At 31.8% G+C, this 15,832-nt stretch overlaps 1 protein-coding gene across 1 annotated transcript; it reads left to right on the forward strand.

The window, feature by feature from the left end:
* The first annotated feature begins 1,923 nt into the window (after positions 1-1,923).
* Positions 1,924-15,141, forward strand: LOC137251366 (RNA-binding protein Ro60). Its single transcript, XM_067785813.1, has 7 exons — positions 1,924-2,159; positions 2,235-2,488; positions 2,557-3,402; positions 3,452-3,584; positions 3,642-3,829; positions 4,996-5,174; positions 5,494-15,141. The coding sequence occupies exons 2-7, from the start codon at positions 2,285-2,287 to the stop codon at positions 5,633-5,635; spliced, it is 1,692 nt and encodes a 563-aa protein (XP_067641914.1). The 5' UTR covers positions 1,924-2,159; positions 2,235-2,284; the 3' UTR covers positions 5,636-15,141.
* Positions 15,142-15,832: the final 691 nt, after the last annotated feature.

Here is a 15,832-nt window from a genome sequence, read left to right on the forward strand (position 1 = left end):
TTCGCTCTGGGTGACATTTCAGTTTGACGTTTGCACACATGCTTTACATCGTCGCAACGCATGCTTACTTCGGTTAGGGATAAGAAAAAAGATATTTATGTGTGTGTGATACGCAAACGAAATGCGTTTTTAATACGTTGACATGTGACACTCTTACGCCCGGTTTTCAGTGAGAGTTTAAACCAAAGATGACTTGATACGAAACTCTCTCTTTTTTTGCGCTCTCACGAGGGATTTATCTCAAATTTGAGCTGGCAACAGTCACAGGTAAATCCCTCGCACCAGCTGAAGCGGCTGCCAGAACAATATATGTGCCAGCTAAAATGAAAAACGGACCCAAAATTTCGGTAAATTTAATTTGACCTACAACTGTGGAAATGCGTTCAAAAATTATGGGAAAAAGGATAAAAATACTTGTTTTACTGTAAATATTATTAGTTCGGAGGCGGAGGGTAAATATTATTTCCCATTCAAAGTTATAACTAAAAACAAGTTATGTAAATATGAAGTCCCGATGCAACCAGTCCATTTTGATCACAGAACCTGGAACGTCAGACATGTGGGATAAGCCCTATCCATTAAATGATGTTAACTATTATGTCATAGGTCCGATTTACTGAAATTTGGAAAGAATATGTGGTTTTCTTACTTACTTAATTGGCGCTTAATCGTCTAAAGTGTATATGGTTTTCAGTGTGAGTTAAATGCGTTACAATATCTGACTAATTAATTTAATCAAAATGTAAATTTTACTTAGATTTGTTTATATTTGACTCTAACTAGTCTTATTATTGTAAAATAAGTTTAAAGAAATGAATATTTTACGACTATAATTTTATTAAATGATTGAAACTATAATCGGCGAAATGTATGTCAAAAATCCCCATATTCAGATCTATTCATTTTTGTTTGGAGTGGCATCATTGACAAATGTTATAATAAATGTGCATTTTGACAGCGCTCTCTCGAAACAAAGAGTTTCAAATCCATTCATCTATGGTTTAAACTCCAGTTTATGTTGACTGTTATACTATGTCTCCACGGTAAATTACATTCCTGCCCAAACGATTATGCTTAGGAAAAAAGCTAAAACAAATGTCATTTGAAATTACTCGTGTGGACAGAAATGAAATTTACGAAATCGTGTTCCGCAGAAATATAGTATTAGGGTTTAAGGGCTAATTAATCTTCTTTAACCCAAACGCCATAGTCGTGACCATACCCATATCCACAACCATCTCCAATGTGATCGATTAATGGTGACTTAACCTAAAAATCATGAAAATTTCACAAAAATGAAGAAAACGCAAAAAATTACAAACACACTCCACAAAAAATAAGTCTCTTAGTCATAACGTATCCAAAACAATGAATAAAATCTACAAAAAGTTATTAAATTCACCAACTCAAATATTTTTAGGTTATGGATATGGCGAGAAACCAAAAACCAATTGGTTGGTTATGGTATGGTTATGGCGTTGGCGTATGGGCACCATTATTCGATTACATTAATTTCCATAAGGTAGGCTCGATCAGCTGTTTTATCTGGTTATGGCTTTATAGTTATAAGCACCATTAATTGGCCTTTTAACCTTGTTTTTGTTCAATAGCATATAATTTTGCTACTCATCTCAGCCTAAGCGGAGTTTAAACTCGTACTGGAAAATCAGGCACTAGGATGGTACACAGTCCTTGCGGTCCAATAAACAGTGAACCAGATACTGACAAAAGTTTAACTTGCAAATGCAACGACGAATTGATCCATAGTTCACATTGTTGTTGCATTTGCATGTTAAATTTCTAAATATATCTGGATCACGCTTCATTGGAACGGCAAAAATGTACTCGATAGTTTCGAATAATAGCGTTACTTAAATTTATCGATTGCAACTCGATTATCTTATATCATCACCATTCAAAGCATATTTTCTGTAATCAGCATTTCACTACATTTTGTGTGCTTAGCACATTTTCATTTTCATTCTTCAGTTTGTCCATTTTAGCAATTAAAAAAACTGAAACGCTTCCCAAACAGCTAAAGTATTTCACGGTAAACTCGTGAATACTCAATAGAGAGCAGAAATTTGTTTTTTAGGCGAGACAGCAGAAAAGCTAGGAGTTGTTTCTGAAGAAGTGTGAATTTGAAGGAGGTAATATTGGTAAGTCCGAAAAAAGACGCAATAGCGGATAACCATATTTAACAGATACAAATTTTCATTTTTTGTGTTAAATAGATAATTTTATTATCTACCACATCTAAGAACTGTCTATACATATATCAGCAATGGAGTTGGATGCCAAGACCAAGTTGCGGCGCTTCTGCTACATTGGCAGTTTGGAGCCAGTTTATGTACACTTGCGTGGTCTAATAAATGTGCAAAAGTATTTGCCGCAGTTGCAGCTGCTCTGTAAGGCAATGGACGATGTCGCTATGCTTTTAGTTTTAAAGCAAGTATTGCATGAAACTACGCTCGTACGACGTGATGAGGTGAATTTTAAACTCTAACTTATAAATACGCAAGCCATGACTAATGTTGAATTTTTTTAATAACTCAGCCAATTTTCGTATACGCCGTTTATTTGGACAGCGAAGTCGATATTAAATGGAAGATTTCACTGCGAAAAGCTTTTCCGGCACTTATACGAAATGATGAAGACCTTTTCTTGTTCTGTAAATATGCTGCACTTATACAGCGTGAACAAAAACGTAAAGGGTTTTCTAAAACAACCAAAAAAGCTATTACATCCTGGTATGAAGATCAATCACCAGAGAGGATACGAGAAATGTGGCTAGCACACCGTGGATCACATGGTTATACGCATAAAACTTTGCTTAAGCTTTGTCATATTAGTGATGAAACAATTGGTGCTGTGGATGTTGTGACGCCCTTTTTTAAAACTTGTACTGAATTACTTAAAGCAGCCGAAACAAGTGGAGATACAGCAGAGCATGTGGAAAATCATATAGACGCCGATGCTGTATCTAACGATAGCAAGACAGAAAAGGATGCTAAATCAGATGGCGGCGATGTCGAAAAGACTAAAAGTAATACAGAAATGTCGCCATCAGCTATATTGTCTGTGAGCAAATTGCGCACAACTAAAAATAAGTTCGAAGCAGTTAAAATTATACGTAAATTCAAGCTACGTTTTAATCAAGTGCCAGCACATTTGTACCGTTTTCCACAAGTTATGGAGGTTTTGATACCAACAATGTCATACATTCAAGTACTAAAGAATTGGCGCAATTTGGCACGCCAAAATCACTTTGAAAATCCTAAATTAATGAAACTGTGTCAAACTTTGCTCGAAAATAAGAAATTGTTACATAAGGATAACATACATCCAATAGTGTTCCTTATGCAAATGCGTGATTTGGTAGTGCGCGATGATATAGCAAAGGTTGGTAAAAGAGGAATAATTTTTATTTACTAAAATACTAATTTTGCAGTTGACACCAAAGCGAGTTGAAGCTTTGAAGATGCCGCTCTTGAAGCAACTATACGAGGAATCTTTTGGTAGCAATGAAGCAACTGGTTTGCGTATGCACATCACAATAAATATACAAAAGAACTATAGGAAGAGTAAGCAACATGCATCAATAATCAAAGACTGGACTTATCTTTATCTAATATTTGTAGAACCTTTGAAAAATCACAAGAAATTGGGATTTCTTGAGGCTGCTATCGCCTTGGCTTTCGGTTATTATAAAAAGGAAAAGGAAGTTGATGTATTCTATTGGATGGATGACAAGCTTAATTTGGGACAAATGCCATGGGATAAGAATGTAAAAGTTGATGATGTGCTTGAATTTTGTGATATACTTGATGTACGTGTATCTTATTTCATATTGTGGTGGTAGGATCGAAAATTCGTTTTGTTCAAAAATTTTGTTTTTTTCTCACTACACCATGCTGAAGATAGAAAACTGGTAAATTAAGATTTCACACAACACACAAACTTCTATTTACCCAGTTTATGTAAAGCATGGTTCTCTAACGTAAAAATCAACTTCTGTTAAACATTCCATTTCTTTTTGCAAGACTATTTGATTTTCAGTTTGCTCTTTATTTATTTATTTATTTATTAGTCTACAAATTTTACAATTAATCAGACTAAATATAATTACGGATTACAGAATGATTTACACAAGCATAATTAGTGAGCAAAATTATATTTTAAAATATGTATATATATTCTTAAATCAGTTGTCAGGATGGACTGTGATGCAGAGCAATGGAATTGATTATTAGTGCTGTCGGAACGGACGTGATGTCGAGCAGCTGATCTACATTTAACACACAATAAGGAGGCCTGCAATGTATGGGAGGTTGAAAAGGACGTGATTCCAAGCCACCCGCCCAAAGTAACTATTGATTATTAGTGCCGTCGGAATGGACGTGATGTCGAGCAGCTGATCTATATTTAACACACAATAAGGAGGCCTGCAATGTGTAAGAGGTTGGAAAGGACGTGATTCCAAGCCACCCGCCGAAAGTAACTATTGATTATTAGTGCTATCGGAATGGACGTGATTTGAGGGGATTCAAGGGGTTGTGTAGCGCACATATAGCTTCTCCAACCCAATTGTCAACCTCACCTTCGAGCGGCGAATCCCGTTTCACTAACAGACGAGGCTCTGGCGACCCCAAGCTCCTCATGGAACTTGGGGGTGGGGAGGGAGGGATGGCCTGAAGGTTCAATGTGGCCATATAAATCGTTCCCGAGATGGTCGGGCCAGCACCTTAATGGTGCTGTGTTACCGGAGCGTATCAGATCTGTATCCGACAAAAGACCATCACATCGATAACACTCCCCAAAGCCTTCGGGGAGTAACCTAATCGCTACAACAACAACAACAACGTGATTTCGAGCAGCTGATGTATATTTAACCACACAATGAATAGGGCTGCGATCTTATCACTGAAATAATAATATTTTTGACTTGTGTTTGCTTGACCTTAATTTAAAATTTCTCTTTATATGCTTATTTAGATAACAAAAACCAATCAGCGCCTAATTGTACCAATTTTGCGCGCTATGGAACGTAAACAAACGTATGATGTCTTCTTGGTAATTGTACCGACTGCTGGGCGTGGCAATCCCAAACAAAGCTCTGAATTTCTATCTAAATTTTTGGACAAATATCGCGAGAAGAGGAATCCAAAAGCAAAGTAAGTCACTATTAAATCGTACCCGAAGATGCTAGCAGCGAAACGTACTGCCCATAACCGCCAGGCTCGCCCAATCCTTTGGGTGAGAGTTTTGCGGTTACTACAATAACAAAAACTATCCGGCTATATGTATGTGTTATATAGTACGCAGCATAAATTCTATATTTTAAAGTTGTACCCGTTAAACCACGCTTCAAAAGCATGGGGCATTGTGGGGTGGCTACTCTGGGCGAACATTAGTCAGGAAGGCTTTGTTGCTTAGGCCCAATTTGTTGCCTTAGCATTTAAAAATCCATTCCGTATATTTTAATCTTTTTAGGTTCATTATACTTGAGTTGCTCAAGTTTCGTAAGTCGATGCGTTATTCAGATACACGTAATGAAAATATTCTCGAAATCTGTGGTCTAGATGATCACACTACGAATTTGATAAACAACTTCGCTTTAAATCACTTTGGTTAAAATTTAAAAGCAACAAAATAAGCAGCATGCGGAAGGATGATCACAAAACAGAAGTAAACAGAAAAATAAAATTTCCGAATAGCCAACCAGAAAGTAAAAAATAAATCTACTTTCGCTTGCACTTGATCATATCTGAAAGGTGTGATCGAAATAATAAATGTTCGAAATATGATAATAATATTTACTTACACTAATGATAATACATATTTAAATGTTCTACTTACGCATAACCTCATAATTAATATTATCATAGCTTGTAGTGAGCATATTTATATAATAAATTATGATAGAGAAACTTTGCTATTTTGTTAGTATTAAGTGTTTTTTTTTATAATTTTTTTAAACCAGATTTCTTGTTTTCCTATTCCACAATATATGTAATCAAAGAGATAAAATTAATGAAGCTATGTTTGTTTTTTATTAATTACTTTTTTAATTATATAACACGTGCATGAACATACCTCCTTCATAAGAAATAGAAGCTAAGTTGTTCTTTTCAACATATTTTTTTGTATTAAAATATGGTTATGCTTATTTATTGCTTTAAAAATTGTGTTAAAGAATTCATAATTTAAAAATACAACCATTCACTATGTATTTAATAAACAGAATTGAATCGAATGTGAAGGCAAAAAAAAAAACCCACAAAGAAAAAGAAACAATGATTGCTATAGTGAATTTTAAAACAATACAATATTATCGAATAGTTACAACCAAACAAATTAAAATTTTGAACGAAATCATGTAGACAAAATGTACCCGTATGGATGCTAAACTGAAATGCCTTATAAAAGAAATATGCGAAATTGCGAATAATTCGAAATGCAAACTACCGCTTAAGTTAAACCTATTTAAATTAAATTGTTATAAATTGTATGCCTAGTTTTGTTCTTTGTCACAAATAAGCGAAATACACACACAAACCTAAGCATGTATATATAAATGGATATTTCTATGTATTTAGGTATGAATTCAGAATGGAACAAAAAATAATGAAAACATGTAAACTGTTACTGCTAACCAAAAAACTTAAAACAGAACTGATTTGAATAATAGTAAACTGAACTGATAAATTATAAAGTGTTTTGGTATTTAAAAGGAATTTTTTTTTTAATTTAAAAATAATTTAATTTTAGATGCGTATATTATTAATACTACAAATACACTGTCATATAAACACATAGATACAAACTTACATGCACATATGCACTGAAAACACACACACACATTGAAATCATTTCTAAATATATGGAGCTACTGTGAATTGTAATGCGAAATTCGAATTGAGGTCTGGTGAAATAGGCGCACAGTGAAGTTTTTTGATGGAACTTGTTCGAAAATGAAATAGCACGGCAGTGGTTTGAGGTAGCGCAAAGAATAAAAATTATGCACATATTCTAATATGAGTGGAATTGAGTAAAAACCACGTGTATTCAAATAAGTTTTTAATGATTTTGTTTTAAAGATGTTGAGCCATAAACAAAAAAAGTTAACTTTCCTCTTTTAGATGTTAGCACCCGAAACATACCATGGGCCTTCGAAATTCCAAATTGAAACATTCTTAATTTTTTAGCGTAATAACGTGATTCGATTCGCCTTTTTTCACACTCTAATGGTGTATGTGGCTTGTCAGCTTATATAACCCCAGCAACCAAAATTAGTTGCAACTTTTTTTATTTACGTTAATTTAACGACACATATCTAAAACAACTTGGAAAACGTTTTCGAATATTCGGGTAAAAAATTAGCGCCAAAAATTATTCTAAAGATGGCATTCGATACTAAAATATATATATTTTTACAGAATGCCTTACTTTTCTTTCTGTAATTTTAGTTAATTTAATTTAAGTCGCTATTGTAACATATATGCTGTTTTGAAAGAAAATGAATAAAAAATGAAATGAAATGAAAATTTAAAATTCATTTCCGTTACATTAAAAAAAAAAAAAATTAAGGAAAACTGGTTGGGCTAATTTCGAATAAATTTTAAGTTTTTGAAAATCTTGAAACTTTGAAATTTATTAGTTCGAATTTTATCGAACTTTTGGATCCAGTTTTGAAGTCCCAATTCATTTTCATCTATCGAAGTACAAGTTTGAAGTCTCGGAATTAGCATCGATTTTTGAAAATATTTTTGTTTTTTGTTTAAACAAGGCAGAAAAGATGATTTGTAAATTTTAAAAGGTTATTTTTGTTTCCATTTTATTTTTGTTAAAGTAACAACAAAGCTTGAACGAAAAATATGCAAATCACTTTCAAAAACGTATTCGAAAAATTCAAAGCTTTTGTAAATCTTCAAATTTGCTATATATAATTTAAGGAACCTATTGGACGCAGTCTTGTAGTCCAATTCATTTTAGTCTAACGAACTATAACTTTAAGTTAAGTCTAAAACTGGCATAGATTTTTAAAACAAAAAAAAATTTTTTTTGGAAGGGTGTTTGGTTTTTTATTGAATGAAACTAAAACACCAGAAAACTCTTAGAATTTTCATTAAAACTTATGGTTTTTCGATATCTTCGAAAATGTCTTTGAAATTGGTATATTTATTTTTCATTATAAATTTCTTAACGTTTTTGTTTTTAAATTAACGAAATAAAATAACTATTAAAATTTGAAAATTGTTGCAGCAATTTATTAATCTTAGAATTTATACGAAAGAGTCTTTCAAATTAATTTACATACATAGCTTTCGTTATACATTGTTTTATATTACTTTTGAGTTAAAAAAGATATAAATAACTAATACAATTTTACAAATCATCTGTTAGGCCCGCCGAAGTCAGATCTTCGAAAAAATCAGAGTCATATAACTCTGCATTAAACAATACTGTTTTCTTACCTGATTCATTCCATTTCGTTGATTTTTCGATAGCGTAGATTGATGTATATTAGAACGATTTTCCGTCGTACAATCTCAATTTTGGTTCGGAGACAAACCGGTTTCGGCGTTGTGCCATCCTCAGTATCATGTCAAAATATTTTTTTCTGTTATATAATTTTTGAGGACAAAATATACCAGTATACCATTCAAATAATTAGAAGAATATATTTCACGAAGGTTCCAGTTTCTAGCTTCAAAGGTTGGTTTTTGAGGCTTATTGTGCAAACTTAATTTTAAAGCCCTCAAAGGAAAAAAAAAAAATTGGTTTGATCCAATCCCTGGCCGGGTGCTGTGTTTAACAAGCCGCTTGTATATCTGACTTGTAAACAAATTCTTTCGAAAATACCTCACTGTGCTAGATTAATAAATGAAATTGTTTGCTTCTCCAACTCTTAATAAAAGAAAGGTCAAATAGAATTTAAAACAAGCAAATAAGGAATCTCATTGAATTGTGTTAAAGTTGAATTCCATATAAAAGACACCTAATAATAAAAACAAACAAAAAACCGTTGAAATAATAAAATATTTTGTTTTATCAGAAATAATGCTGCCAAATTCCAATTTGTAATTTGCAATATAGGCCTGACTTCTAAATAATAACACTCAAAAATAGTATTGTAAATGAATTAGTAAATTAAAAGTGGAATTAATTAATTGAATTGAAAGATAAATTGAATTACATACATACACACAACTACAACTATATGAACAATAAACCAAAAAAGTTTAAAAACAAACTTAAAAACAAAAAAATAGTAAAACAACAAACATTTGGCGAGAAAAAACAGAAAACGCTAAAAATAACGACTGCCTTTCAAAACAAATAAAAAACGTTAAATAGCAACACATGAATAAACAAACAAAAATACAGTTCAAAATTATTATAGGCTTGTAGGCTCATAGGCTTGTATAACAACGCTTCACGGCAAAATTACTTTCATGAAAGTCGTGAAGCGTTGTTTCATAAAAATTATCTGAAAATTTATTTTCGAGTAAAATTTTAATTGATTTCGTAGAGAAATTTACCAATGCCCATTGCGTAAACTGTGTAAAAATAAGTGCACGCAAGTTGATTCGAAAATAAATGGCAAAGCGGGCTTGTCTTCTTGCGTCTGATGTCCATACTACCATTATAGTATGTCCAGCCCCTGAGGATGCCAAGGAGCTTGGCGAAACGTCGGGTTTATAAGTGAAGTTTAATCTTGCACTGTTCAAATATCTGACCATACAAACCTATAATAATTTTGAATTTAATAAAATCAAATTGGTCAGCAAAAATCGTTCACACATAAAAATACAGTTATTTGGCAAAGTGTGTACAACTACAAAACAAATAATAAAATTCACATAAGACTATGTGCCATTCCAGGAAAGCAAAACTACAATTAAAAAATAGCAAAACTGAAAAACAAACTAAAATTCCAAATTACAAATTTTGGTATTTAAAAAAAAAAAATATGCGAAATTGTTATGCATTCTTTCTATTTAAACAAACAACCATAAGAAGTAATATATTTCATAAATGGAAAATGAATTTCTTATATATCTAAGCTGTCATTATAAGTTAAGTGAAATAAAAATTGTAACTAAATTGAATATGTCAAGAAATAGGTAATTTGTTATAGTATATATAACTATACTACAAAATTGTTTACCTCTATATTTATGTATATGATTTTGGTAGAATTTTAATAATTTTTATACAAATAAGTTGTATTGTATACAGACATAATTTATAATACATAAATCTAGGAATTTGCAAAATTAAAAAAAATATATAAACACTAATCTGTGAAAAAACCGTTGTGATCGCTACGAAAATTCAAAGCAAAAAGAAATATAAATGTAACACGATCGATATAGAAATTAAAAAAATTATAAAGTATTAAATTGAACATAGAAAATAAACACGAAACGAAGCATACAAAAAAGGAGATGCATACAAAAGCAAAATTCAACTTTTTTCTTATGTAATTGAACGAAAATGCAATAAAGAAAAAGTAATACTTATAATTATTACATACTGGCAAAAGTAATTATAGCAAAAAAACATAAACACAAAATTAACCAATTCAATAGTGTTAGGCAATGAAAAAAAAAAAAAAAAACAAACAACAAATAGAAAAACAAATCAAGTGCAACAGTATAGTACCTTTCAAAAAACTCCGCTAAATCATCGAAAATTATGCAACAGAAATAAATATTAAATTCGGAAACGAAATATCAGTTTGCAAAACAAATAGAAACAAACAAAATGTATGTAGATCCTTTAGTTTTGTTTTTTTGCATTTCATTTGTATCTGAATTATATAAAATCATTTATGGAATGAGTTAGTAATGCAAACATAAAGTTAGCATATTTAATTCTTGAAAAAAAAAAATTTAAATATATATCAAATATAAAAACCGACACATACACAAACACAACTATTCGCTCTGCAGGAAGTTTTTGAGTCAACCTTTGAAAATACTCACACCGACCAGAATTAAGTTTTCAGTTTTGTTTCCCGAGGCTTCTTTCTATTTATTTATTCAATGAATTGCTCAAAAATTTCGCAAAAACATAAATATAACGTTTTCGTAATTGGCTTAGATCGTTTTCGTTAATTTCCCAAGATTCTAAAAAATTTAGAATGCTTCGTGTTTTCTAAGTCTTTGTAACACAATTCATATATTTTCTTTATTATCGAACAAAAAAAAAAGAGGTGTGCAAATTTTAAAAACCATTTTTGCTGCTAATTTCTTACTCCCAGATGTATGTATACCCAAATTCATGTAAATAATCCACTCAGAATTGACATGTTTTTCCTGATCATAAAATTGCAATTCAAAATCTAATATCAAATGTTTTCATGTCTTTTAGAAAATCAACTAACTTTAAACAATTTTCGAAATTGAAAAAAGAAAAAAATTGGTGTTGCATGTACTCTGATGAATTTTGACGCGCTGCAGCCAAAATCCGCCGAAAGACGGGCCGCGGTTCGGCCCTAACCTCAAAACCCGGAAGGAAAAATCAATTTGGTTAAAATTGAGGTTAAAGCCAAACCACGATCCCTCAGGCCAATTATGATGACGGATTAGTGCTTAGTCCGTCAAAGTTCACAGGAGTACATGTGCCGTTATTATCCGAATGATGTTTAATTTATTTGGATACCTCTTTCTAAGCTTTTCAACTTCATTCACAGTGATATCAAAATAAGGCCGAAGAACAGTCACCACTTATTACGAGTATCGATCGGAAAAGAAACTGTCTAGAAACAGTTGTCTAGCACAAATTAATCGTCAAATCTTTCAACATTCATAAAAAGTTTGCTTATTCGAAACAGATGTCGAAACATTTTTGATATAACAGATTTAGTTTGCGATCGACACTCGAAATAAGAATCAAGTTTTACCAACAAGATTTCAAAATTTTGAAGGTGGAGAAAACTTACAAGGACAACAGCAACAACTGCAGGACACCTACGCACACAACTATGTACACATACTCACATGCATACAAAGCTGCACGACCAAGTCGTTAACATTTTTTTTTAATTATTTGCATAAAAAGTGAAAAAATTATATCAAAAAAAATAGAACCTTGAAAACTTATGTGATATTTTTGAACATAAAAATGTACGAGTACTAAAAAATTAATTAATTAAATATGGTTAAAACCAGAAACATAGTAAAGTCGAAAACAAACATAATAAATGCAAAAGTATATATGTACACCCCCAACCCAAAAGAGATTAATATTATTTAATTTTTAAAATTATTATATGCTTATATGGCTGCAAGTAATTAGGTTATGAAAAAACTATTTTGACGTTTCCTTTGTAAAATTGTTGAGCAAGTTTTGTTTTTGTTAAAGTAGAATCTATAAATTTAAAAGTATGATTTATATAAGTTTTTTTTATTTTTAATGTATTAACTTTGTAGCACTCTAGAATTGTGATATCACAAACGCTATTACTGGGTGGATACCAAAAGATGTCAGAAACGGAGTTGTACTCCACAAGTAATACAGTGCATCAGCATTTTTCAGAGTGGAATGATTTCAACTCACAATGAGAAACCAGGACCCACATCGTGTGGCCTCAAAAACTGTTTGCATTCGCTGGTAAATTTTTGATTTTTTTTTTGGCCAGTTGAAGATGCAATTTTTCGGAAGTGGAATAATTCTGTTTGAATATATAAACCCATAAGCTATCTCACACGAAAATGTGGCCTCTAGGAGATTTGTATCGAGTTAAAATGTTTTAGATTTCAAAGGGGTCTCTCGGGTAAAATTTTTGTACAAAAAACGATCAAGAGTACCGAGAATAAGAAAAGAGACAGTTAAGCGTCATGAAGTATGCAATAATGTTTCCTTATTTCGCCTTTTATTCAATACACAGTAACGAAGTTGATACTGTGTCGAATTCCAGGTGGATTCATTAGTCGTTTTTTCAGTCAAAATTTGTTCACAAAGAACCCGGAAAGCTACCGAAAATAAGGAAAGAACTAAGCAAAATTCCTTCTTTAATTCGAATTTTCCCAATAAAGACAATAGAATGAAATCGTTTCGAGTTTGAGGTTTATTCACGAACTGCGCTTTGACCTTTTTGAATAAATCACAAATTCCCATTGAGATGAAAAAGACTAATTAAACTTAAATGGATTAGACTAAAAACGCCGAAATCGGTTTTTAAATTTAGAGAAACGTTTTTGAAATTCTAAATAAAATTTATAAAATTTCATCACTTTCGCTGCTATTTATTTGCTTACAAGTATACATATACCCTCACGAAACGTGGCACAGCAATTTTTATGTTCGCCACTTTATTCACGTATTCTGGGAACGCTCAAGCACAACATTTCAAATGGCTATAACAAAAGATGCAACTTGAGAATGCGAACATATTTTGAGTTTTCATTATACGGGATTTTTGAACCAAAGTTGGAGTTATTCCATTCACAGGGATTTTAGGTATGCAATGAAAACGCCAATTTAGCTCGAAGGCTTTTATTAAGAGAAACGAAAGTTTGCATGCTCAAAATCGATTATTTAACACCACTGTACAGTGTAGCCCTTTGATTAGAAACTAAAAAAAGATTAAAGAATAAATAGCGAAAATATATCCGAAATATAGCGATTTTTTGTAAGCATGATAGTGAATTGCGATTTAAGTCATATTGTTCTTCTGTCATTTTTCAGCCACCGTTACGGCCAAAAATCGCCGTGGCGGAAAGGAAGTCATAGATGATGTTGTTCCTTAAAAATCGCGTGATCTGCCTACTCTAAATCCAGTTTAAAGGTCTATATAAAGTATTCGTGGTTTCTTAACCAAGTTCTGAAGACAATGGTAGACCGTTTTTGAAAAAGCGGTCGTCGATACATCGGTTCCGTTTCCCATACCGGCATTATTTGGTTACTAGTTATAAAAACCCGATTATTATTAAATATGGTACACAGTAAACAGTTATAAGCACGGTTTTTTAGAGTGCCGGCGGCAGAGGATGAAAAAAGAAAGTCGGAAGAATTAACTTGATTTATATAAGTGCATGGAAAATTAAAATTGTACTTTAAGAAAAAACTACACACATGAAAAAGAATTACGATCCTTATTATAAGCATGCTATAAACTATATATAATGAAGATAATACATTTTTCGGCAAAAAAACAACAACAATTTTGTGACTAAATACATACTATAGAACTTAAATTTTCATAAAATGAAGCAAAAAAACTAGCATTTATAAAAAAACAATTAACGATAACGAAATAGTAAAAGAAAATACACAAGAAAAGAGAAAAAATTAAAAGCAAAATATGACACAACTTTTCATAAAATGGCTTAAATAATTTTTTATACCAAAATTCAAGGTCCTAATTATTTATTTAGTCAGCTCCATCGTACGAATCCATTTTGAATGTTATTTTATTGCCTGGATTGTACTGCGTACACTCCAAATTTATAAGCGAACATTTTCAAAATATGTAGTTTTTATGTATGTACGTAAACTTTTAAATTGAATATTTTCACCATAGATTCCATGATGAGAGTTGAATAAAATTTAAAATAAAACTTTGTTTTAATTTTTAAATATTCGAAGTTATATCGCTTTAAGAAACCATTTTTGAATGTTTGAATTCAAGAAATTAATTTCTGGAATACAAATTAATCGTGTGGTTAAATTTTATTTCGCTTTTCAATTGAAATTTGTTTCCAAGCGAGCAGAAAAAATTTTTAAGCTAATAGGATCTACATACAGTGCGTCTGGCTCGCGAGTCAGCTGTGTAAGTGTTGACTTGTCTTCGAAATCAAACTCATTTTGATTTTTACGACCCAGCCAGTCATATCTGGTTAACTAATACTAAAATATTTTCACTAACACATCAAAGCTGACTTTTGACTGTGACTCACTGTGTGTAGGCCCTATTAGAAAAAACGCATTATAAGTTAGATTATAAGTTTGAGCAAAAAAAATTAAACCTCAAAATTATTGAATTAAATTTTATTAAATTGAAAATTATTTATATTTAAATTCCTTAAGTTTACTTACCTCCGAATGTTGTCAAGATAAGCTAATGAAATCTGCATGAAAAAATAAATATTTTCCAATTCCGTATTCGAACTTAAAACAGCTGAAAAACATGTGTTTTTTAAGCACCTTTTGTTTGTTGGTATGTATGCAGGGGTGGCTTTCCGTAATTCGATATCGATCAAGAACGAGTATAAAATAATCGTTTTCGCTTTCCGTAACACAAATTGTCGACGCGTCGTATCGAACGTTCGATACAAACTGTTCGATACCAAATTAGGTGTCGAATTGCATTTTTGAAAGTTATAATTTTATGCTTTGGTGATTATTTATGGAATGATTTTTTCTTCAGAGATTAAGAAACAAATGCTATTTATAAAAGAAAATATTTTGGTAGCTCCAAAAAGCTTTCTAAACACCCTTTGAAATCTACAAACGAAAGAGATCATACCAAGATACGGGAACTAAAATGGCATCATCGAGCGTTCGATATCGACTTGAAGTATCGAATCAACAAGTGTCGACTATCGAATTACAGAAAGCCAGCCCGGTTACTCTCTTGGCAGAACTGACGGTTGTGTGCGCAAGATATAGACACAGTTCCCAATACTCATTCTTACACTTTAAGTATAAAAGGTAGATGATCTATTAATACTACAAATTGATCTCTAATATGGCATATTTACTGTAAATAAATGGGATGGGCTGCAAGACAATCGCTATCGATCAGCGTCCGTCTCGTGTTATACGATCACTTATTGAAAACTAATGGTGCACGCCGTGGTGTGATAGTAGCGTGCTC

This window comes from Eurosta solidaginis, chromosome 4 (assembly GCF_040869045.1).
Source record: "Eurosta solidaginis isolate ZX-2024a chromosome 4, ASM4086904v1, whole genome shotgun sequence".
NCBI lineage: Eukaryota > Metazoa > Arthropoda > Insecta > Diptera > Tephritidae > Eurosta > Eurosta solidaginis.